The sequence below is a fragment of the Pleurodeles waltl genome, chromosome 5, assembly GCF_031143425.1.
Source record: "Pleurodeles waltl isolate 20211129_DDA chromosome 5, aPleWal1.hap1.20221129, whole genome shotgun sequence".
NCBI lineage: Eukaryota > Metazoa > Chordata > Amphibia > Caudata > Salamandridae > Pleurodeles > Pleurodeles waltl.
In genome coordinates, this window is record NC_090444.1 from 704,436,262 (window position 1) to 704,461,730 (window position 25,469).

The following is a 25,469-nucleotide window of genomic DNA, read 5'->3' on the forward strand; positions in this document are numbered from 1 at the left end:
GAGCTACAGAAGACATGGTCCGCTTTGAGAAATTATATAAAGTTGTTTGTACTTTAGGTACTTTACAGCTTTGTTTCTTCGTCAGTGCAGTAATAACTGATGACAGTACCTCAGGTCAGCCAGACCTACTCGTTGGTAATATGAAACATTTATCCTTCTCAAACATCTTGTGAGATTGTCCTTTAAAGCACTGGCCCTACATTAGCTGACCGCCTGATGGCTACCTATTCACGGAAGTCACCTTATTATCAGCAGCGCGAAAGGTAAAGCATTGATGGAGAAACCGATTAATGATTGTTGGTGTGTCTCATTTGATCGTCACTCAGATTATGCAATCGAATGATGAAATTCCTCTGTGTGCACCTTGCCCTAATTATTGTCATCATCAGTTATTTGTGAGTCTGGCTCTATGTGGTAACAGTTTGTTGCAAACTCTGGGTTGGGCCTGCATCCTCCTCACCCTCCTCTGCTGCTGACTGATGGCTGTTGGTACTGTCAAGGCCTGAGGAGTACGGCTGCGTGAGTGACAGGTTTTAAATATGAAGTAGCATGTCGGTGCCTTTAACACTTGCGCTCAGCCAGTTTATAGATTTTTCAGGGTAAACAGTGAGAGGTAGAATAGGCTCTGGGGTGCTTCTGTCGAGGGTCTGATGAAGGGGCTAGTCTTGTCAAACTTTATGACACCCTCTATTAGTGCACACCCTCGTTAAGGCAAACTCATATACGAGGCATCTAACATGAAGTACCAAAACGTAGAGTTAAATGCTTTTGTAGTATCCCACTTGTGTGACAGATCACAGCCCACTTGCATCAATCCCGTCTTCCAGTTTTAAAGAATAACACAGATTTCATCAACTGACTTCTTCCATATGTTCCACCCACATCTTATCAGTCTGAGTACCTCGATATAAATCCTTTACCGTCTCGTCAAAGTACGACTGTCTTCAAAATAAAAAGCATTTTTAAAGGGATCTCAAAGTTGAGTCGACTGCTTGAGTTCTTTTGGAGTGGCATGCACTGGCTGAGATACTTGAAGGATGGGCATCCTTCACCCTCTAGGTTCACCTCTGTATCCACTAAGAAATGGTGGAATTAACAGTGAACTATTTTTACTAAAAGATAAAATAAATTATATTAATAATAATTGGCTGGTCACAACAGCGATAAGCAACGTATTTAACATAAGTGGTCTCAAAAACGATCCCCTTTGAAAGGGCTGAAGAATGGCCTAAGTAAGGTATCTTAAGAGAAAGAGTAGAAGGCCAGGACTTACCTGGGAATTTTAGGAATTATTGTTTTCTATTAAAGATAATGCTGTCGCTGGACTCAAAAACAACTAGCCAAGAAAACATACTAGCTTTTAATTAACGAATTTCACTGTTGTCAAAAGACCCTATATTTTACTGTCGTCATATTCCGTTATCTGTTCATTAGCCTCATTCTCACAAACGTAAGGCCGTGAAAGAAGTGCCATTTCCAAATGCATGCAGGAAATGCCAACATTCACTTACTTTTGCCATTTCCTAAATATATTCAGAAATTGTAAGACCGACAAAGATTTATTTCCCTTAAGTTAAAAAGGTGAAGTGGTTCGAGCGATAAATGTGATTGTTGTAAAGTATTGGGCCTTTAGGCATTGTTGTGGATCATCTAAGTATGACCATGCTAATATGAATTCTTAATTATGAAATGAAATTCTAAATAAAAACAATCCAAATTACAATTTTGACAGCACTTTCCCATCCCCTGTGTTGATTTTCAGGACCAGGGTTGCTGGGGAGAGCTTGATTATTTATTCTCTGTTCTAGACCTTATATGTTTTGATATAGACCTCTTCAACACCAGGCTGCGTTACAGATGAATAGGGAGAAAAATCCATTGAACATGTCCTCCTTCTGGGATGCTAGTGCATTCACTCCAATGGTTGCATCCAAAGCACAAAGTGTTGAAAGTACAACTCATGATGATCAACTGCAATCCTGTTGGTCAGGTCGGTTGTAGGTCATTGACTTCTTGTACTCATCCCAGTTTTTCATATCCTTCACAACTGAGCAATAACCTTATATGTGCGAAGATTCAGGTGCTCCAATCAGCCGTTCGATGTTCTCCCTTGACAGCTTTATTTGTATAGAGTTGGCACATTGAATGTTTAACCCCTTAGCTCCTGGGGCGTCTGCTGACCTTTGTGCCGAACAATTTCTCCAAAGATTGCATTGGTGAGTTTTACCTACTTTGGAGGACCACATACATGACATTTGTGCCTCAAGCCCACAATGTATTTATAAACCGTAACAGCATATATTGGCTCTACCTTTTGAGTACCTACCTGCCACTGTAGATCTGTATCAGCAATAGAGATCTCTGATCCTGTCATTGTCAGTTAAGTATCTGGGAGTTTCTTAGGACGTGTCAAATTTAGTGTGTGATCACATGAATGTGTGTTTTTATTTTGGATACCATGCAGACTTTGAAAGTGGGTAATGTAATTATTATAAAACTAAACTGTGTTTTAAGTGTTGATAAACACACATTCAAATTAGTGCTTATTATTTTTTCTGTTCTTTATTTAGCCAGTTTTTCCAAGAGGCCATTCTCAGCGACATCCGTAAAGCACGGAATCTATACACTGGTACAGATCTAGCCGATGAGCTGTCCCGGATACGACAGCGCATGGATAACATTGAAGTGCTATCTGCAGACATTGTCATCAATTTGATTCTCTCCTACCGTGATATTCAGGTACGGGCAAACACAGACTTGATAGCAAAGGCAAATCATATTTGCATATATCCCTGAACTACTTGATTCAAATGGAATGGTTTACATAGTACACAGTCCAACCTTTGCAATCAATCCAATTCGGCGAAGTCCTGTGGAACCTTAGAGCAAAAGTCCTGATTGTTTTAATTTTATATTTTAATTTGGGTCGAATGCAGTGCTCTTTATAAATTCTTTAAGATGACCATTGAGTAATTTGGGAGTCACTCTTTAATAGCGTTTACTAGATGTCCCAGGATACTGCTGCAAGACGGAATGCATTTTTAAGCCCAGAGAACGCAAATGTGGGGTATTGTAAGAGAAATTAATAAATATGTATTCATAGTTTTTTGCGAGTCTTTAACAGTTTTTGAAAATACATTTCAGCCATTGCTTAAGTACACTGTACAGAACCATGAGTTTGTTGTTGATTGCTGTTTATGGGCAATCCGCGTATTAATCTGTGACACATTAAATTGGGCAGTGTCGTCCCTTTTAAGGACAAAACATTTATAAATAAAGCTAAATAAGTAAGAACGCTGGACTCGGGCACCAGATAAGGGGGCAGGTTACATGACAAACAGCTTCATAAATATAGACTCAAAAATAGATTGCAAAAATAAAGATCGTGCTAAAATATTGACTTGTTAAATATTCCCAAATTCAGCCAAAGGAAATTGGCACCTATAGTTGGAATGTTAGTTACTTTGATTACTAGTGTACCTCCAGCTCTTGATTGTTTTGGGACCAGTACACTGTATTGAGGTTAAAATAAATCCATGTTGATATTTTGGTAGGGTATATATGTTTCTGTGATCCCTATGCAGTGCCCAATATGGGGATTTTATTTTTGTAGTATGTAGTTAGGAAATCTATATTTTCTCTACAGACTGGAGGGCCAGCAAATAACAGGGAGATCAGAGCCAGTGGTCTGGTTTGGCTCTAAAAGCCCGTGCACAACTTAAGCCTTGAAAATATTCAGCATGGAAATCGAGCCACAAATATGAAAAAAATATCTTTAAAAAATTCAGAAAAGTGATTTCTTTATCACATGGAAACTTTTCACCCTAGTATACCAGATCATATCACCGCGTAGAGAGGTATGTATTAAAACGAAAAGCTTTTGAGCATGAAACTAGAAATATTCAAGCTCTCCACCAAGATGACAGTCTCACTAGTGAACCAAGAAGCAAGTCTTTTGTCATACACACCTTATCTGTGGCCTAGATCCTTATTAACTTGAAGCAACATTATAGTCTATTAAATAAAACGTAAGAGACTTTTATTCAGGTTTTTATTCAGCGCAATCCTGAATTCACATATTTAAAAATGGTCTTTTAAGAGATGATGAAGACAAGTATTGGCAAAGCCAATAGGTCTGGCATATGCAAGAGCTGTTGGCTTTGCCAGTGTGTTTTGGTTATGTTGTACTCCAGAGTGCCTGCTGTTCAGCATGTCTAAAAGTTAGTGGTGTAGAGGAGTGCCATAGGGTGGAGTGCTATAGAGTGGAGTGCCGTGGAGTGGTACAGAGTGGACTAGAGTTAAGGGGAGGAGATTATCCTAGAATGGAGTAGAGTAGAGTGGAGTGGAGTGGAATAGTGTTGTGGAATGGTGTACAGTTATGTAAAGAGTGGAGGGGAGTAGTGTGTCATAGAGTGGAGTGAAGTGGTGAAGAGACAGTTGTTTAGAGTGGAGTAAAGTGTCGCAGAGTGGCATGGAAAGGAGTAGAGTGTTGAGTGGAATGTTAAAGTGGAGTAGAGTGGTGTGGCGTAGAGTTGAGTAGTGTAGAATGGTGTAAAGTATTGGGCAGTGGCATAAAGTTGAGTGACAGAGTAAAATGTCATGGAGTAGGGTGGAGGGGCATATAGTGAAGTACATTCATAAGACAGTGTGTAGTGGCATAGTGTGTCGTGGAATGTCTTGGAGTAGAGTGGAGTGGCATAGAGTGTCATGGAGTGGCATAAAGTGGCGAACAGGGGAGTGGTGGAGAGTGGAATATTGGAGTGGAGTAGAAAGGAGTGGCATAGAATGGAATAGAGTGTTAGTGGAGGAGAGTGGTTTTGAGTGGATGGGAGTGTCGTGGAGTGGCATAGAAGGAGTGGCATAGAGGGGATTGTGTAGAGTTGAGTAGAGCATGGTAGAGTGGATTAGTGTAGGGTGGAGTAGTGTTGTAGTGTGGTGTGACATAGAGTGGTGTAGAGTAGAGAGGTCTACATTGGAGTAGGGTGTATAGAATAAGGTGTTGTGGAATGAGGTAGAGTGGAGTGTCGTAGAGTGTCATAGAGTGGAGTGTCAGTAGAATGGAGTGGCACAGAGTGTCGTAGAGTGGCATAGAGAAGACTGTCATGGGGGTGTTGAGTATCATAGAGTGTTGTGGAGTAGAGTGGAGGGGCATAGAGTGGAGAAAAGTGGAGGAAAGTGTTGTGGGGTGGTGTAGAGTGGCAGGGTGTGAGCGGAGTGGAGTATAGGGGTAGAGTGAAGTAAAGAGTCATGGAGTTGCGCAAAGTGACTTAAAAGGCCATACACTTTCGTAGCGTGGAGTGGAGGAGAGTGGTGTACTATTGAGTACAGTAGAATACCATAGAGTGGAGGGAAGTGGAGTGGCATATCAAGGAGTGCATGACATAGTGCAGAGTGGCGTAGTGCAGAGTGGCAAAACGTGGAGTGGCATAGAGTGAAATGGCATGGACTGTCGTAGAGTAGAGTGGAGTGTCGTAAAGTGGCCTAGAGTGAGGTGCTGTAGAGTTGAGTGTCACAGAGTGGACAGAGTGGAGTGCTATAGAGTGAAGTGTTGTAGTATGGAGTGTCACAGCGTGGACTGTTGTGGAGTGGAGTGACGTGAAGTGTCGTAGAGTGGAGTAGCGACATTTTGAATATGCATGGTGTGGTAGCCCGATGCCATTACAGACAACACATTTTCAGTTGAAATGACTATTACATTTGTACATTCAGTTTTACAGATAAAACTACACAGGACGCAAACAATAATGTGTGGCAATGGCATCACTAAGTTTACTGATTGTTTTGATAATATTAAATTATTTGTTTTCACCACACTTCAGAAATATTAAAAACGTGCTTTAGTTGTGCTTTCCTAATTCTGATATTTTCACAATTCATTAACAGACATTTAAATGTTGTTGTGTGCTAAAATAAAACATTTCCTTTCCCATTCTTAGTATCCAGCAAAATTGGCAATAAATCTTTTGACTTTGAAGTTAGTGAAAGGAAACATCACACCCCTTCAGAAGACAGTGTCTGACATTTGACCTCTGTCTTTGAATGTACACTAGCTATTTAAACAGGCTATGCTCCATGGAGGGGACAAAGGCATGCTGGACAGCCTAAAACAAATAAAGCCAGCAAATATAAAGCAAGCAAATGGAGAAGATCTGTGAATGTCCCCAAGAAGTCTTTTTGCAAACAGACAGGCTTCGACCAAAAAAAAAAGAGGCTCAGTGACATAAAGTGTTTGCTAGGGATCGTGCAGTTTGGTTAAGTGGGGAGCCGGCTTTTCTGGTTTTGCATTGCACAATTTTGCCACTAGGCCAGTGTCTCTTTCTCTGCCACTTTTTTTTAACATCACAGGTCACTGCTTGATTTGTAATTATTTCCTTGTGCGTGAGGTCGGTGCGTGGGTGGCAGGCAGAAGCCAAGTGAAAGTTCGGCTTGTTTTGGGCTCGATGGTCCAAGAGGACCTTGAGCTGAGCCATGGACAGGAAACTTCCTCGAGCTCTCAGTGGCTCGCCCACCCCTCATTTTTACATTCTATTGAGGCGTTCTTTGTCAGACAGTGTGCTGATAATGATACCCTCGCCTTTTCATAAACTGAATGATATTTTGTTTCCTTTGATAGAGAATCAAAGCAACTAAATATGCGTGATGAGTCGGAGGCGAGTCATATTCCTTAACAATTGATTTTTTTCCCCATAAACACAACCACAAACTCCAACGCAGCAATTTTGAAAACGTCATTAGGTTCTCATAACCATCCTCATCGCATTTTACATTTACCCATGTTTTTTGCCTTATGTACCTGATTACATTTTTCAAAGGGTGGGCTTTCCTCTGAGCCTTTTTTTGAAACCTCAGGGTTCCTTCTCTCCTCCCAATGGTCCCATTTTCTTTTTTTACCTCTAAAATGTTTTGTTACAAGCTCAGCTGCCCCAAACAACAGACTGCTTCGGAACCCCGTTGATTGACTTCCAATGTCCTTATTGCTAGAAGGGAGTCAATTACGCTTTTCGTTATAAATTTTTTCCACTTTGGAGGTTGTTTTTTCACCCACTTCGTGGCAATTGTGCTCTTGTTATGCCAGTGATTTTGTGTGCATCAGTCTTCGATGTGCTTTATGCCTTTGCTGCTCAAGTCCACCAGATCAGTTGTATTACATGCAGTGATTTAGGGCCAGATGTAGCAAAGTATTTGCACGTCGCAAACAGCGAAAATCGCCGTTTGCGAGGTGCAAATGCCTCTTTGCTATGCAGAAATGCATATTGCGAGTCGGTACCGACTCGCAATATGCATTTCCGACTCGCAAATAGGAAGGGGTGTTCCCTTCCTATTTGCGAGTCTGAGTCGCAAATGGCATCGCAGTTACCATCCACTTCAAGTGGATGGTAACCCACTCGCAAATTGGAAGGGGTCCCCATGGGACCCCTTCCAGTTTGTGACTGGACCCCCAAATATTTTTTCAGGGCAGGGAGTGGTCCAAGGGACCACTCCCTGCCCTGAAAAAATACCGAAACTAAAGGTTTCGTTTTTTTTTTTAAGTGCAGCTCGTTTTCCTGTAAGGAAAACGGGCTACACTTAAAAAAAAAAAAAAAATGCTTTATTTAAAAGCAGTCACGAACATGGAGGTCTGCTGACGACAGCAGGCCTCCATGTTTGCGAGTGCCTATACTCGCTATGGGGCTGCAATTTGCGACCCACCTCATGAATATTCATGAGGTGGGTCATTGCGACCCCATAGCGAGTTGCAGTCGGTGTCTGAGACACCGTACTGCATACCAATTTGCGAGGTGCAAAGTGCGAGTCGCATGGACTCGCACTTTGCACCTCGCAAATTTTAAATTTGCTACATCTGGCCCTTAATGTGTTAAATAAATATATATAGGGCTCAAGATACCGCTAATGGCACAGCTGCAAGCTTGTTCCACCCACCTCTGAAATTGATGCAAAATGCTAGTACTAATGCTTTGTGTAATCTCAGCTATAACTATTCCCTCTATATTGGATTGTTAAACTGATACGCTCTAATGAAAATATGCAGCCAGCATGGCAAGCCTATTGAGTGTCATTACAGTGTCAATGTTAGAAATAAGGTGCCAGTGCCAAGCACCGGCACAAATTAAGCACTGGTTAAATGCAAAACAGCCAGCACAAATGGACCCTTGCTTGCTAGGCAACTGCAAAGCTGAGCATTGTGGATCTGTGAGTATTCTACTGACCCCAAGAAGCTTTGGGTGAACTACCAAAAGCAAATCACATCCATTTTTATTCCCAACCCACTTTCACAGCACCTGCCGAGAATCTATGGGAGGTTCATGGTAACTAGCAAAAGGTCAACTTCTTACTGACCTAATTTCCTAATTTGGAACATTGGAAGGCAAAATAGATTTAAAAAAAGCAAGGGTCAGGCAGAGAGTAAAAAGGACTGTTTATTGAAGTACATCTCAGCAGATTCAATGAAGTCATTTGGTTACTGTTATAATGCTTTTCTCCAGTCACCTAAGGCATTTCCCTAATGTCTTCAGTGCCCACTGGGCCAAAAGGAATGTTTGCAGTTTGGTCATTTGGAAGATGCTGTAAGTTTAGATGTTCATAAAACATACCAGTGATAGTGATAACACTGGAGGTGATTAATGATTTTCCATGGGGTTATTACCCTAACAGGGAACCAGAGACATGCATTCTAGTTCATGGATAGAACACCTAGCAAGGTCCTACTGTGAAGTGGATCCCATCCCCAGAACATGGCGTACATCATGGCAAGTACTGTTCCAGTAGGGATTTCGCAGAATGAAGTGGGGTAGAACTGGATCACTGATAGAAGAAAGCAACACATAAAAGGCAGCATTACCTCATGTCCTTCCAGACTGTGGGTTCGCCAACTTAGAATCCAGCCAGGCAATTTTGCTGCCAGTACAATGACATGTTAGTCCCCAGTGCCCTAATTCCAGATAATTAAGCTTTAGATTTAATAGTGGTAATCAAGTCAGTGATGGACCAAAAACAGTAATTCCCCAATGAAGTAAGACTCCACTGGAGTGCAGATCCTGAATCTCCCCTTCCATGATTAATGTAGGTAGTTTTAAAATTATTGATGTGTGGCTGTCCAAAGCTATAGGGAGAGGGGTAGATGACAAGTAGATGGGCTTAATCTGGAGCAGAACATTATTCTGAAATTCCGTAGGCTGTTCTTCTTAATGTAGCAACTTGTAAGAGGCTCATTGCTCCATGCACCAGTTAACCTTTATCCCTAGAATGCATTTGATTCTGTGAACTGGCTTATCTTTGGACTTGGAAATATTTAATCTAGATGCAGAGTTTATTTATTGGGCCTCACTGCTGTATTAAGTGTCCACAGCTTGGATCAAGATAAATTATACCAGTCCCTAAAACTAATTGGTATAGTAAAGCATCTCCTCGGGTTCTCCGGAATATGTCTGCTGTGAAGGAGTGGTAGTTGCCTATGAGTACTAAGTTGCCACCTTGTAGGCTGATGACATTTTGCCTTATGTTAGGAAAGACTTTTCCCCCCGCAAACGCTAGAGCAAATACTGACATTTAGTATTGTTTTAGCCTCCAAATTAATTGATCTAAGACATTTTTGTAGCCTTTGGATGATGCAGACCAGTTCAGCATCATTCATAGATCTGAAAAAGCAGTCTCTAGTCACTGGCTATTATCTCAACAATCACAATGCTTCCTACATGAAGCTTATAGTCAACAAACAAAACCTAGCCCCTTCCCCCCCCACATTTCTCAAATGTTAGAATTATCCCAATCAGATCCTTCCTAAGCATTCTCATTGAGAGGGCAACCTGCATGTACCCATATAGTTTTTGAGGAAATAACACACTTCTCAATTACCCAACAAGTTCTGCTGCAGAACAAATTATTCTTTAGTCCCCATCTTGAACACCCTCAAAACATCTACTGTCTTTGCTAGAGCTTTGGCTGGTGATACAGGACACAACCCCACATTACTATATACACCAGGTCATCTTGAAGAACAAGGCATCATGCTGGACTCGATCTTGTCATATACTACCGAGAGATCTCAGATAATTTCCTTACCTCTGGTACTGTCCTTACCTGTCCTCTCTGACGCAGGTATATCTCATGGCATCACCATCATATTACTTCTCTTCTGGACGTCCGCTTGCTTCTCAAAGACATAATTAAATCCTTCAAATTCTCTCCTGCTACATTGACAATGATGTCACATCACTAAACCTCAAACTAGAAAAGCCTTCAGGCCTAACACTCTAGGTTCCTTGTCTTTAGCACCAAATCAATCCGTGTCACACAGCCACTGTAAGCTCATCTGTTAAAAACAGATATCCTTACTGGTGGAAACTGCTCCAGGCGACAACACTGCAATATTGTCCTGTAGGCTTGGATTGTACCCTTCCAACCCCCAAAGCTATCACCCAAGTGAGGACCTTTGGGTGATCACAGCAGTGACAGCTCTCCTTTTCCCTAGGTAAACCAAAGGGTTAATCTTCACCTTGAGGACCTTCTGTTTCTTCTTCTTCCCATATCTTGAGTCTCCCCTACAGTGTACAGACAGTGCCTGTCCATAGCGCACTACATCATATTTGTAAGGCTGTTGCAATAAAGGTACTATAGGCAGCTGTGATCACATTACCTTTCAAGCATCAAGTGCATCCCTTTCAGGGTTCTCTTCATTACATATCTAGCCATCCATGGTGCTTGCTTATGCACTGGGCTTTATACAACACAACATGCTGATAAGGAATTACCCTCTTATCAAGACTAGCACCTCTTTTAACCATCTCCAGAGTCAGGAAATCCGGCACCAGTGGAACCTGCCTCTCAGCACAGACACATTCTAGAACTCCCTGAAAGCAAGAATCATAAACCTTCCTAAACTCATGGAGTTCTGAAGTGCAGAAAACACCCATTTATTCCCAGCTGAGCCGGTCTTTCCACACAACTGACCATCCCACCTGACTGCCCTTTTATCCTCTAACCAGGAGAAGTCGCAACACAGGCATCACCAGTAGCCTGACATCCAAACCACCTGCCTTGAGCCCAGCTGAAGAGGGTTAAGAAGCAACAAGCATGACAATATCTACCTCACACTCCTCTGCATTACTGGCCTGCTTAGGGACAATGCTAGAGGCTTAAATATTGGAAAGATAAGGATATTCATCCAGTTGATATTTTGGATTTACTTCGTTCCCCATCTTACCTGATGCTTCTCTGAACCTCTTTGAAACACTGTTTGGACAGTTATTTTAAATAGAATACAGCACAACTATGCTCCACAACATCATGGTTAGTAAGCAGCTCACCTGTTATTGATGTATACTACCAAATTTGACTATTTATGTACATGGTATTTTGTCCTTGTCAATTGGTGAATCGCCTGCAATGTAGTGTGACACACACAATTTTCTTCTTTTTTGATTATTTTGTCTGTAGTGTTTTTCTCTATACACCAAATAATGAATAAAGTGGGACAAATAAATTCAATTATCTATTCGAGTGATCTCTTTAGACTGCACTCACCTGGTGTGTGGCTATCAACAGAGAATGTGACATAGCATAACACTTATGTGTGCAGGCAATGCACGTCACCTAGAAAAACCCTGTACTGTAAGGCATAATAGTTGAAGAATTACTTTTTATTGCAGTGATAAAAATGTACTACATTGATAACAATTTATAATGTAAAATAATTAAACATCAGTAAGTTTGACATGTCACACATTTTTAAATTGATTGGCTATAGCAAACACTATTGATTCTTTTACATGACTTTTTAATATTCGTAGCGCCTCCCAATCGTGCTTTACACCCTCGAGTTTGCAAACAGCAGTTATCCACTTCTTACGTACCTATGTGTAATTAGGGCAAAATAACAAGAAATGTTCTGCCGTTTCTCTTACCAGCGGGCAGAAGGGGCAGGACTCTAGGGCGCAGGCTGATTTGTCCCATTTGGATGTGAATACTCTTGAAGGGAATACACGTATCTAAACTTGACATATGGGCATTTTGCTAGGGGCGCGTAAATTTCTGTCCCCATATACTTCAAAATTAGGAGTACATTTGAAGCTCAAGAACTGCCCTGTTAAACTTCCATCACTCTGGTCAGACCAAGTCCGTAGTAAAAGTTTTCCCCAAATGCTTTTTTCAGTTTCTGTTTAATACGCAAGGCACCCTAAGCGGCTGCAGCCGGCGGGTTCCAAATTTCTTCCTATTACAGGAAATTAGATCTGCTAGTGAATCCCTAAAGGGAATCACCTCCAAGGTAGACCAAACCCAGTACAGGAAAGGACAAGTTGGATAGGGTTTAAAGTTAAATATAATCTCAGTGGAACTAAGGGTATGCCCACTGGCAGGTTAATCAGGCCCCTTATAATTTTATTGTACGTAGATGTGAGGACAGGGGCATCCGCATACCCTCATATCTCAGCCCCATAGCTGGAAGCTGTCACTGCAATGACTTTATATATTTTGAGGGCCGGAGACACCACACCACCTGCGGTAGCCTTGTGTTTCCTTCCAGTGTGCACTGCACTTTGGTTAAGGGCTATTGTACTCTTTTCTGTTTGATGACCCCAGGTCATATTGTCTGACAGTCTTATTCCTAGGTAGTCAAATTGTTTGACCTGATCTTTCGGGGAGCCCTTGATCGCCATTGTAGCTCTAAAGGACCTATGTGGGTTTATTCCTATATATTTCCTTTTTGATTAATTTACTACCAGTCCCCTCTCTTTACAAAAAGCGCAAAGGTGTCCAGTTCCGCCTTGGGGCCCATAGGAGTTCTTGAAATAAGAAGAGCAGCATCCGCAAACATTAAAATTGGGACTGGTACTCCTACTAATTTAGGTGCATCATACCTGCACTTACATAACAATTTAACTACCCCTTAATATAAAGACTAAAATGTGTTAGGGCTCATATGCATCCCTGCTTTACACCCGGTTTGATGGGGAGTCTACCAGTTAGGTCACTGCCCCTATTCCACCTCACCATTGTGTTGGTGTTAGAGTGAAGGATTCTAAGGATCCAAAGGAGGTCACCAGGAATCCCAAAGGCATCCAGTATCCTCCTTAGATTATCTCTCTGAACCAGGTCAAATGCCGACCTCAGAGCTACAAAGGCAACGTACAAGTGATCCCTCTTCGGGGTGTCATACTTCCAGAACATCACCATGAATCGAAAGACCTGATCGATGGTACTGACTTTTCTTCCTAATGCCTTCCTATGTATCCTCTAAGATATTATTTTCAATAGCCCAAGTTTGTAATCTTGCCAGGACCTGCTTACGAAAGATTTTTTGGCTAATGTCCAACAGGCTTATGGGTGTATAATTAGAAAGTGAATATAACATTTCCTAGCTTTCATAAAGGCAAGATTCAATGATAATATGGACTCAGAGGCGAGGATTATGCACAACATTCTATCCTTTAATACTTCCAACCGTGTCTAACAACAAACTATCTTTCCCATGATACCACTGTGAAGGAAAAACAGAAAACAACATATCATCCATCAGATATCAGAGCCATAATCCATGTAAGCAAATGTCCCCGAGGCACTTCCTCTCTCTCTAGTGAGACCTGAAGAATCAACAGGATTCACTCGCCTTCGTTGCAGTCTGTACCTGGGCAACGAAAACCCCCCATAAATGAATGATTTGTTGTTAAACAAAAACCCCCATAAGCAGCAAACAACATTACCATACATTTATAACCATAAAAAATTGAACTTGTAGGGCATAATAACCACATGAGATACATGAATGTGTAGCCGCAACACAAATCAATGACGTTTACTCACAAGTAATAGAATATCCCTTAATTTTCTGTCAGAAAAAGCCATCTAGGGGTAGGCGAAAAGGAGGTCAGATGGGAGGGGATACTCCTCGCTTCCGTGTCCTTAATAGGATTGAAACTTTCCTTTACGAAAGCTAGGAAATTTTACATTCTGTGTCAGGACTGGAGGTGAGGAGTATGCTCGTTCAGAGCTTATCCACCGCCAGAGACGCCATGTCAACCACTGGTCTAAAATAAAACTGTTTAGACGTAGAGTCTGAAGACCAATCCACCTCATTTATAATGTCCTCTAGTCTAGCCCCTAGGGAAAACACTTTTGAAGCCCTTGCCCTTCTCACGAAGTAGGCCACCAAATTGTGACACCTCAGTGCCCACATCATGCATGACACAGCAGAGCCAGCGAGCAATGGAGGGGAATTAGATGGCATTGAAAGGTTTTATTAGTGATATTAATAACTGTCTCTCTTCTGGGGGACGGAACGCTTCCGTCAGGTTTCCATATACTTTGAGACACCTAAACACACAGAGCTTAGGATGCAAATCGAAAGCCGGGTAAGAGATTGTCCTAGAATCTGCTTTGGTTCTCCTAGAAATATGGAACAGGACCCCTTGTGGAGTGAATACCCTACTCGAGGCCAGTTTTGCAGATAAATCCTTGCACAAAAGGTATTGGTTCCTTTACCATGATTGAAAAAGGATCAGTACCACATTGACATCCCAGAGGGCTTAGTACATGGGTTCTGTAGTTAGAGACAACAGGATGCCTCTCAGCAACTTACAAACCAAGGGGTATTCCCCCACAGGAGCCCCTTGCACTGGTCAGTGGCCTGCAGAGACAGCTGAGCAATATGAACTAATCACCCTGTATGCTAAATATTATGATACCAAGGATGCCATGAAATTCAAGATTGGAACAGTTTCGCACCCCATGGGATCTGCTTGGTGTTGCACGCACGAATGTACCCCTCTGGACCACACTGACTTGTATAGTTTGGTGGTCCCCTCTGCCTAGGCCCTGGCCAACATTCTTTCAGCCTCCTGTGAAAGGCCCGGCACTCGCCATCTCTCCCAGTAATCCACCATGCCATGAGAGGCAGAGATGGACTTGGAGGACTAGCAGATGGCAATAGTCTAGGGAGTTCCAAAGAATATCTGGCGCTTAGGGAAGATAGATTGGAAAATCCCAGGAAAGTTCCAGAAGAGCCGGAAACCACACTTGCAATCTCCATAATGGCCTGATAAACACTACGTCAGCCTGTTGCCTCCTGAATTAGATAGACAGTCTCATTAGCATGACGAAGGGAGGAAAGGCATAAACCTCTCCTTCAACCAGCCCTGCATGAACGCATCCATCTCTAGAGCTTGGGAATCCGACTCCCAGCTGAAGTATCTTGGAAGCTAATGGTCCAAGCGGGGAGCAAAAAGGTCTATTGAAAAAGGGCCCCAACAACTGTTTAATTGAGAGAAAACTAGAGGATCCACTTGCCACAAACCCATGTCTGGCCATTCCTGTGAGCACCAATCCGCAATTTGGTTGGACACTCCTTGAAGATGTTCTGCCGTGACTGATACGTTGTTGTTGAGGCAATATGTCCAGACTTCTTTGGCTAGGTCCGACAGGACCTTTGACTTGGAACCCCTAAGATGGTTTATATAGCGCACTGCTGAGACGCTGTCCATCTTTAGTAACACCTAGCAGCTCACCTTCTCCTTGGTCCAGCATTGGACTGCGAAAGAGCCCACCATGAGCTCCAAGCAATTGATGTTGAGAGATCGTTCTTCCATGGACCATTTTCCTCCTATGAATGACTCTCCACACTGAGCTCCCCAATTGGATTTGCTGGCATCTGATTCGATAATGAGATCTGGATCTGAGCAGAATATGGCTCTGACGTCCTAGACCTCCATGTGGGAAAAACCACCATCTAATTTCTTTCTTGACTTCTTCCATTAGAGGGACATGCTCCGAGTACTGGAGACCTTTGCTCAAGTGGAACGCCTTGAGCCTCTGAAGGGCCCTGTAATGTAATGACCCTAGAAAAATCGCTGGATTTGAGGTTGCGAGAAGCTCCACTGTCCTTTCCAGCTGGCATAAAGAGGTCGAGGGCTTGGAGAGAATCTTTTTCAACTCTCTGTGGATTTTTGCCATCTTCCTGGAATGCAAGCTAAGACTCCTGTCCGTTGAGTTGATGACAAAACCCAGGAAGGTGATCTGCCTAGAAGGGACCAAAACACATCTCTTGATATTGATGAGGAAGCCCAGATTCTCTAAGAGATTGATGGTCAGTTGCAGCTGATCCCGTATCTTGGCCGGGCATTGGTGCATGAGAAGGACATCATCCAAATATATTAGATGAAGCCATTGAGCCCTCAGGCCTTTGACCACCAGTTTCAAGACCTTAGTGAAACAGCAAGGGGCCGAGGATAGACTGAAGGTAAGGGTTTTTAATTTGTAGATGGATCTGCGCCATTGGAATTGTAAGATGTGTCAGTGCGGAGGAAAAATGGGGACCGTTAATTACGCATCCTGAGGTCTAAGTGCCCCTTCCAATAGTCCGGACACAACAGATCCCGGAGGAGTTGTATCCCCTCCATTCTGAAATGGCAGTAGATCAGCCAACCGTTGAACTCCGGCAGGTTGATGACAAGATGATATCTGCCATCCTGTTTCTCTACCAGGAAGAGGTTCCTGAGAAATCCCCAGGAACTGAGTAGAGATGAGCTAATAGCTTCCTTGCAGAGCAGATCATCCACCTTCTGATCTATTAGAGACCTTTGAGCTTCAGAGAATGCTAGAGGATGTGGGAGCGAGTGCTGAACTGGGGAACCTTAGAATTCTATTTGGAATCTGTGCACCATTTGAAGTACCCAGGTGTCCATGGTAGTGACCTGCCAGGTGTGCAAAATGAGCCAGACGACCCCCTACTTGAATACATGAATGGAAATTGACACTCACCGGACAGAGATTCCTGGAATTGGCCCCTGGAGGAGCCTTTGGTGCCTCGTCCTCGTTGACCCCTTCTGGTAGGTAAGAAGTCTCCTAGTCGGGACTGTTTATGGCCTTTATGGAAACCTTGTATCCTTGGAGGGCCTTTGTAGTAGAAACGGCTGGCCGAGCGCCCCCTACCACAGCTGGCTTGAACAAAAAGGTATGGATGGAACACTTTCTTTATGGAGGTCTGCGCTTTACTTAGAGAGGTGAAAGAAGCAACAAACCGTGCAAAGTTCCCACACAAAGGGTTCCCCTAACAGGCTTCCTTGAGCCACCATGCCCGCCTAAGTAGAGACAAGGTTCTCCAATTTCGAGTCCACCTTGTTTAGAAGGAACCGGCTCTGTTCTGTATAGAGTTCACATTTGGTGTTGCCGAGGAAGATAATGGTGCGCTGAGCCCATCCTGAGATAGATTCAGGGGACAGTGTGTTGCCTGAGGCTTTAGCCTCCACTGCCAATTCCAAAGTTTTTGTAAGGGGACCTACGATGTCAGAAGGTCATCCTGACAGGCCTGCCATGACCTGTCTATGCCCTTCTTGGGGTCGCGGATACATTTCTGAAGAAAGATAGCCATATGGGTGTCGATTTCTGGGGTGGCAGATACTTTGCCAGCAAGGAAGGGCCTTGGCCATTCAACCTGGAACTTAGCATGAACCTTTGTCTCCAGAGCTTTCCTGAGCTGATTGGAGATGTATTTGCCCACCTTGTCCGAGGGGAACCATTCTGTGGACCTGGGGTGAACCAGCTCTTTGTGGCCCAGCATTTCGGAGAGATCCCCCGCACCTTAGGAATATGAGGGGGCAAGCATAGCAAGAGGTGTGGGTTGGGAAGGACCAGCCTCATCTGCGGAAACCACAAGGGACTCATCATCAACTGAGGGAAAGGGGGCAGGAGTGAGTCCCTGGGCGATTAAAGTATCAGCTGAGGTTTCTATGCATAACTGAGCAGGGCATGCTAAAAACACCTTTTTAAGCTGGTCAAAGGCTGGCAGATCCACCCAGGTTTCCAACTTGCATTTGAGGGGTCGTTGTACTTGTTGTTCGAGCCCCAGCAAGGGAGCCTTTGTGAAAGGGCTCTTGAGCTACATTAAGTAGAACGGGGCAGGAGTAGGCCATTTCCAGCAGGGGCCGCTTTAGAGGTTCAATGGCAGAGGCTATCCCTTGATGGATGTGAAGCATCCATTGCCTGACAGAATTCCTCATCTATGGGCAGGACCAAAATGGTCTCCTCCTCCAGATATTCCCTGTCTTCCTGGGTTTGCATAATTACCAGGGGTAAAGTACTTCCCACTTAGTAACCAGCAGTGAGTTTCAAAATTACGGGGGGAAGCCTGTTTGTACAGGAGGGGAGAAAAACCCACAATTTTCAAGCCTTGCAGGCCATTTTTATACTGGTAGCTGGCCAGGTAGAAATTTGGGTGTGCAGAGCACTAGTATTAGATAATGTGGGTCAAGAATAGGCTGTGCACTCCTTCATATCAAATGGGTAATTACTGCCTAAGCCACAGCCCCTGAACTCCCTTAGTTCGTTGCGCGCCGAGTTATGCCTCATTAATATGCATGGACCGCAATCCAGTTCCCCTCCTTGCACCGACCCGTATCGGGCGCCCACCGCTTCCTTTTAAGTATTATTGACACTGTCGGTGCAGGGCGTCAGGCTTCCAGGCAGCTCGGGTGGCTGGTGGCAGGAAGGCTTTCGACTGGGAGGCGGTCACTCTGCAATTGCCAGAGACCCGCTCCTGTAGCCGAGAGTTGCGCGCACAGCGTGCCGATTACCTGCCCTACCAGCCTTACCGTAGGATGCACTCCCCCGATGAAAACCAGTAGCAAATTGAGTGGAAAAAGAATGCGCTCCCACGACTAATACCTGTATATGGATGGAAAAAGCTTATGCTCACATTTCCAGATGCATTGAAAAACAATAAAGCAAAAGGACACTTATCCCTGCTGCAAGCAGGAGCGAGAGAGGAAGTGCCTCAGGGGATATTTGCTTATATAGACTATGGCTCCAATATCTGATTGGATGATATGTTATGTTCTGTCTTTTCTTCCAAGTGGTATCATGGGAAAGATAGTTTGTTTTTGAACACTGCTGGAAGTATTAAAGGATAGAAAGTTGAGCATAATCCTCACCTCTGGTCCTGATGTAGAATCCCTAATTCACTTTTTGAAAATTAGAAACATAAAAGCTCCATGCCAAGTAGGAGGAATTGTATTTTCCTTCATAAAGGCAATACTCAATAAGTTGAGATAAGGGACCCACACTTCAGGGTGTGACAAAAAAAGATCGCCAAGGATGCCATCCAATCTGGGAGTCTTTTGTTTCTTCATTAATTTTAAGGCATCCGCCGTTTCAGTCAAAGTAAAATAAAATAAGAACTCCCTCTCAGCATTATCTCCTCTTGCTCTTGTGGGTGTGCCTTCTCCATAATCACAACTTATTCCTCTTCTTGACCCCCCCCCCCCCCAGCTATACAGGGTGTTAATGTGGATGACCCACTAATCTGGCAGTACTGCCACCTCTAAGTGATTGTTGATTACCTTAGTACCTGCAGCAACTAACTTCCAAAAGGTCCTTGGGTTCTCATATTCAAGGGCATTAGTAAACACAGCCCAGTGAGCTAGCTCACAACACCTTTCGGCTTTAGTCAAGATAGTCTTGTAGTTTTTCCTAGCAGTAGCTATTTCTGTCTTGCCGTCCTTCTTTATGATGTTCAAAAGGTGAGTTTTGCGCTTGACACACAGACTTATAATGACTCTTCCATGCCTTACTTTTTCAATCAAAGGCCTCAACTGATCCACTGATTGGCAATGTACTGTAATAATTTATGTCTTACTTATAGTTGGAATACATGGCAAAGATACATTTTCCACAAATAACTCCTATAGTTGTGCTTATAAAGCTGGGTCCGTCAAAACATCGGCCCATTTAACATTTCTCCTATTATTGACTGTTTCATCAGGGGTATGAGAGATAAAAGGTAATAGATTTAAGCTAAAGATAGAAATTGTAGATTTGGCACACAGTGCTTGATGATAACTATCCGATCTTGGGACAATAACCATACTGCAACCTCTTGTAAAAGTTGGGTAGGAGGGAAATCTGAGTTGGTGTTGTCAGTAACAATTCTCAGTCACTGCTCTACAATTAAGTCACCCAGCTGTGTGCCACTGCAGTTCCTTTGGTTGGAAACAGCTCAGGCATCCTTGATCTAACTAATGCATCAAAGGATTCCAATAAATGATCTACATTTGTGAGTTCGTCCGTAAGTCTTGTGTTACAATCTCCTGCAGTGTGCTTTTAAACATTTCTAAATAGATGATCCAAAATATCTGAGAGGTAGCCCACTGTGTGAGATTAATATTGGGAGGGACTCATCTAACCTAGATATTAACAATAGCAATCCGTCTCCCCCCATGAGAATTTTTTAATTTTATTACCAGCCCCAACAGGTCACTACTCTTTGGAACTACTTTCACTCTATGGAAGAAATCCAGCCTGAGCCAAATCAACAGGCCTCCTGAGGCTCTTCCCGGCATAGATGGTACTGCTTTAGATCAGAATGTAATAAAGCCACTTCTGTATACTGTCTATACCGCCAGGTCTCCTTTAAAAGGACAGTATGGTGCTGGTCAATAAAATACCCCCACTTGTGGTCTGAAAGCTTAGCTCTGACCTCCACTAAGTTCCAAGATAGTAGTCTAAGAATCTTTTTGACTTCCTCTTCCTTATCTTCACTTAACCTTCTTGGGGTGCAAGGCTGACCTTCCAGTTCAACTCCATTTTGCCTATCACACATATGGTTACCATGCATTCCCTCTGTTTTGTTTTATCTAACAACTAAATCTTGTGCTGGTCCATATGAAGTAACAGAACTTCCCTGTAATAGTACACTGGTAGCTGTCATATCCACCAGACACTCTTGAAGCCAGTCCATCTCAGACAAGTTGGAACACTCAGCTGGGTTGAAAGAACCTTGTTGAGGCCCAAGAGGTTGGCAGATCACTGCCTCCATCGGCACTCTTGTAAGTATTGAGGCATTGAGCTTGAGTTTAATTTGCTACTTTATTTTGAGTCTGAACTTCGGCTCCATTACAATTAAGGCGTTTGCCATATTATGGCTCTTAAGCTTCAGCCCTATATAGTCAAATTACAGGTCGTCACTACACCGTACGACAAGCATAATGTCATCCCTAATTATAGATTTGCACCCTCTTGTGTATTGTAACCAGTGAATTGGTTATTTACACTAATCAGTCAACTAATTCGATAACACCCACTAATCAATGTACATGAACCCTCCTATGATCTTACACATCGAATACTCTCCCACGTCCAGCACGGAAAGAAACAGAACCATCCAGATTTCAAAGAACACCTTACTAAAAGGCCCCCATTTACAGTCCTTTCTCAGCCTGTGTGTTCAGCAGCCCACAATGCTCAAAGTCTGGTAAGTCTTCAAAAATTGAGTACTAGCTCCCGCGTCATGGATGGGGTAACCACAGCATGTTTTAAGAAACAACTCTACCCGGATCAGTTAGCTCTTGCCCAAGACGATGATACAAATGACAGGGCCAAGGGGGTAGCCCTGCCTCTTCCTGTTGCTGATGGGCGCAGGACAGGCACACCTTTTGCCCGGGCTGTGCCCAGGTGCGACCGGCATCCATCCCCCACTGCAGGGTGATGTGACACGCTGTATAGGGCTAAACACTGCCCAGGTGCAGCAAGTGCCAGAGACCGCCTCCTGGGGCCCTGGCAGTTATGGGAGATGTAGTTACGCAAACAAGAGTCTCAGTGAAGAACCACACTGCAGGGTGATGTGACGCGGTTTATAGCGCCAAACACTACCTAGGTGCAGCAAGTGCCAGAGACCGCCTCCTTGGGACCTGGCAGTTATGAGAGATGTAGTCCTGCAAACATGAGTCTCAGTACAAGGTAAGTGACTTAAGAACTGTACTTTGATACATGTACAACTCTTGAACGATCACTTGCCCATTTGTTTAGCCAACAACTTCATTAACCTCATCACCTTACTTACAGTTGTTTTTCACCTTATAACTCAATGCAGTAGCTGAAATGACTTAGCAATATTTTTTTGAATTGTTCTTTAATTGTTGTTTGCTCGATGGATTACATCTACACAGAACAAGCGGCCGACTCATTCCTGTTCAAAGAGAAAACAGCAAGTTGCAAGTAACATATCCCTGTCTTCCACATAGCGACAAGTGGACATAACTGTCCTTCCTCAGGTGTACCATGCATATCCTCGGGAAGTGAGAGGATCTCAAAAGGAGAACTGCCCCCTGGACATTTCCCAATCCGGATTCCGCAGCAACAACCACAGCACCGAAACTGCCCTTATTGTCGCCACCGACGACATCAGAACCATACTGGACTGCGGCGAAACCGCGGACCTCATCCTCCTGGACCTCTTGGCCGCGTTTGACACAGTCTGCCACCACACCCTACGCTCATGCCTCAGCAATGCTGAAATACATGACAGAGCCCTGGACTGGGTCACCTCCTTTCTCACTGGCAGAACCCAGAGAGTCCGCTTCCCTCCATTCTGCTCGGAGGCCACCGAAATCATCTGCGGCGTACCCCAGGGTTCGTCCCTCAGCCCGACCCTCTTCAACGTCTACATGGCCTGCTCGCTAACATCGCCTGATCCCACAACCTCAACATCATCTCATATGCTGATGACACCTAGCTGATCCTCTCCCTCACCAAGGACTCAGCCAAGACCTACCTCCACAAAGGAATGAAGGCCATCGCCGAATGGATGAAGAACAGCTGCCTCAAATTCAATCGGGACAAGACGGAAGTCCTTATCTTTGGCTTCACCCCCTCCGCATGGGATGACTCGTGTTGGCCTGCCACTCTCGGAACCGCTCCGACCACGCACGCAACCTAGGATACCTCTTGGACATGTCCACGACCCAGCAAGTCAATGCCATCTCCTCCTCCTGCTTCAACACCCTCTGCGTACTCCGAAAGATCTACAAATGGATATCCAAGCAGCAAACTGGACTACGGCAATTCCCTCTACGCAGGAACCACGGCCAAACTCCAGAAGAGGCTGTAACGCATCCAGAACACCTCCGCACGCCTCATCCTGGGCATCCCCCGCCACTGCCACATTACAGACCACCTAAAAAACCTGAACTGGCTCCTAGTCAACAAGAGAATCATCTTCAAACTCCTCACCCACGCTCACACAGCACTGCACAACACCGGACCAGAATACCTCAACAAACGACTCTCCTTCTACACCCCGACCCGGCATCTCCGCTCCGCTGACCTCGCAACTGTCCCACGTGTCCGCAGAACTACAACTGGCGGTAGATAATTTTCACACTTCGCTGCCAAAATGTGGAACACTCTTCCCACCCACCTGCACCAGACCAAAGACCTCCTTACCTTCAGGAAACTTCTCAAGACCTGGCTGTTTGAGCAGTAGCAGCACCTTCCCCCACCTTCTCCCTCCTCAGTGCCTTGAGACCCTCACGGTTGAACAGTGCGCTTTGCAAATCCCTGATTGATTGATTGGAAACAAACTGTATATATCAAAAACAATTGAACTACTTACCCTGTCTTTGCCTTATAGAGTGCATAGCACACACTTGATCCACTCCGAGTTGTGAACTCCAGCTATGCCCATGTCTCCCCAAACCTCCCACCATGGTGGAACCACCCATCTTCAAAGAGTTGCAATGCTAGTGGCACATGCAGCCTTTCACACCCGACAGTGCAGCACCCTGGGGTTGGGGGGAAGGCAGGAGTTTATGCTGTGCCTCACGTAATTAGTGCCGTCAGTGGACGTTCGTCTAATATTGTTATGCTGTGCACCTGTCCCGCTCGCTGACATGAAGAGTATGTGGTTGTCTGTTATGGTTTTGCTCATTACCGTAGGTCAGAGAGCCAAAGTGAAATTGGTGGGGGTTCCGAGGCCTTCATCGCAGTGCAGCATTAACATAGGAGCAGCGCCAAATCTATCATGCAACATTCCAACCTGTTCTTTTTGTTCCTTGGCATCCTGAATGTGGGGTTATTTCCCTGAGCACAAGGTCATAGATGTGTGTCAGTACTCCGTTTAGGCCCCTAGAATGCTAGAAAGAACCCACCTCGTCCCCCACCGATGGCATACTAATGGTGAGCCTGGAAACAGCTGGCTTATGCGCCTCAGTTAAAGATATGTTAGGTTTAAATAATTATACTGCTGCAAGAGCTTACATCTGGAGTTTCGAGAGATGTGCTTAGTATATTTCTTGGTTTTTGCCCATTGCTTGTCTGATACCTCAGGTTGGAAACACTGGGCCTCTTTAGTACTCACATCGACCAGGACCTCACCAATCGGGCCTGAGAGAAATACAGGACCAAGTGCCCGTCCATCCACTACCATGCGTCAGCAAACAGTGAAGCACCACATTAGTCAGTGGCTTCCATGGGTCCAATATGGCGGTCAGGGCATGCTCCATTGCACCATGTGCAATAAACTTTCCCAGCCCAAGACCAAAGTTGTCCATTAATTGTGGGCATGTGCGCAGCCTACCCTTCTCACACAGGTCATCTATACGCTCAATGCCAACCACCATCCATGATCGGCTGTTGATTGTGGTGACGCTTACTCTGGTGGCTGTTAGCGACCATAGTGGGAGTGAGGCGGAGTATCGAATTGGGTCACCTTTGGCGCACAGATATTTAGCCCCGCAGTCTCTTGCAACAGTGTAGATTCTTAGAAGCTGTGCCGGAGATGGCCTTGCACTGAAAAGCCACTCCACAAATCTGTCATGCCCTAGCACACACACACACACATACAAATGTTTTACATTCTGAACTGTTGGGATTCTATATGCACCACATTGGCCACTGAACTTGTGCTGCTGAGTAGTATGCTACTGTGTAGTACCACTCATAGTTGGAGGCCCAAGTCCTCCCTCAACAAGTGGGAGCTGCATCTTGTGGAGCACTGCCCCTCTGTCCTGCTCCCAGATAAGGTTGACAGTAGTGTGTGCAGTTCCTTGAAGAAGGTGCAATATAATTGGGCTGCAAGCATGGAAAACAGATACAGCCGTCACAGGAGGAAGAGAGTTTTGACGATGGCTACCCAGCCGGGGCCAGAGGGAGTGCACACCAAAAAGGTATGAACTGCTTCAATGATGCCAGCACTCTTCCCATGTTATGTCATACTAAGTCATTGTTGTTGTGGTAAATATGCACCCAAGGTACTTGAATGCATCACCCGGCAACATCAGCCTGGTGCCAATAGTCAAGAACCCCGTTCCATGCCAGCCGCTTCCTGAGGGAGAAGAGGCAGGACTTAGACCAGTTACGTTTGAGACCCAAGCAGTCCTTAAAACTGTTCAGAGCTTCCAAAAGGCCTGGCAGTGAAATGCTGTGGCTTGGCAACTACACCACTGTGTTGTCCCCTTATAGCAATAGCATATGGTGGTCATTTCCGTGGGGAATACCCCATACAGGAGTTCTTCAATTCAAAAAGCATGCTAACAGCTTAATCGCCAGAGCAAAGTTGATGGGAGATAGTGGACATCCTAGGTTTGTGCCAGGCGCTATTTCAAATTCTATGGAGATTACCTGCCCAATCTGCACCCTTCCCAAGGGTTTTGTGTGCAACAGTCTGTCCCAACGCAAATATTCTGGGCCCAATCCCATGTGTTTATCAC

At 44.3% G+C, this 25,469-nt stretch overlaps 1 protein-coding gene across 2 annotated transcripts in view; it reads left to right on the top strand.

The window, feature by feature from the left end:
* The window catches only part of MAP3K5 (mitogen-activated protein kinase kinase kinase 5), a 759,411-nt gene that overhangs the window by 258,687 nt on the left and 475,255 nt on the right, over positions 1-25,469 (top strand). For both annotated transcript variants that reach the window (XM_069234653.1, XM_069234652.1), the window contains exon 5: positions 2,571-2,739. In XM_069234653.1, the coding sequence (XP_069090754.1) occupies positions 2,571-2,739 (169 nt within the window). The remainder of the gene's footprint in view (positions 1-2,570; positions 2,740-25,469) is intronic.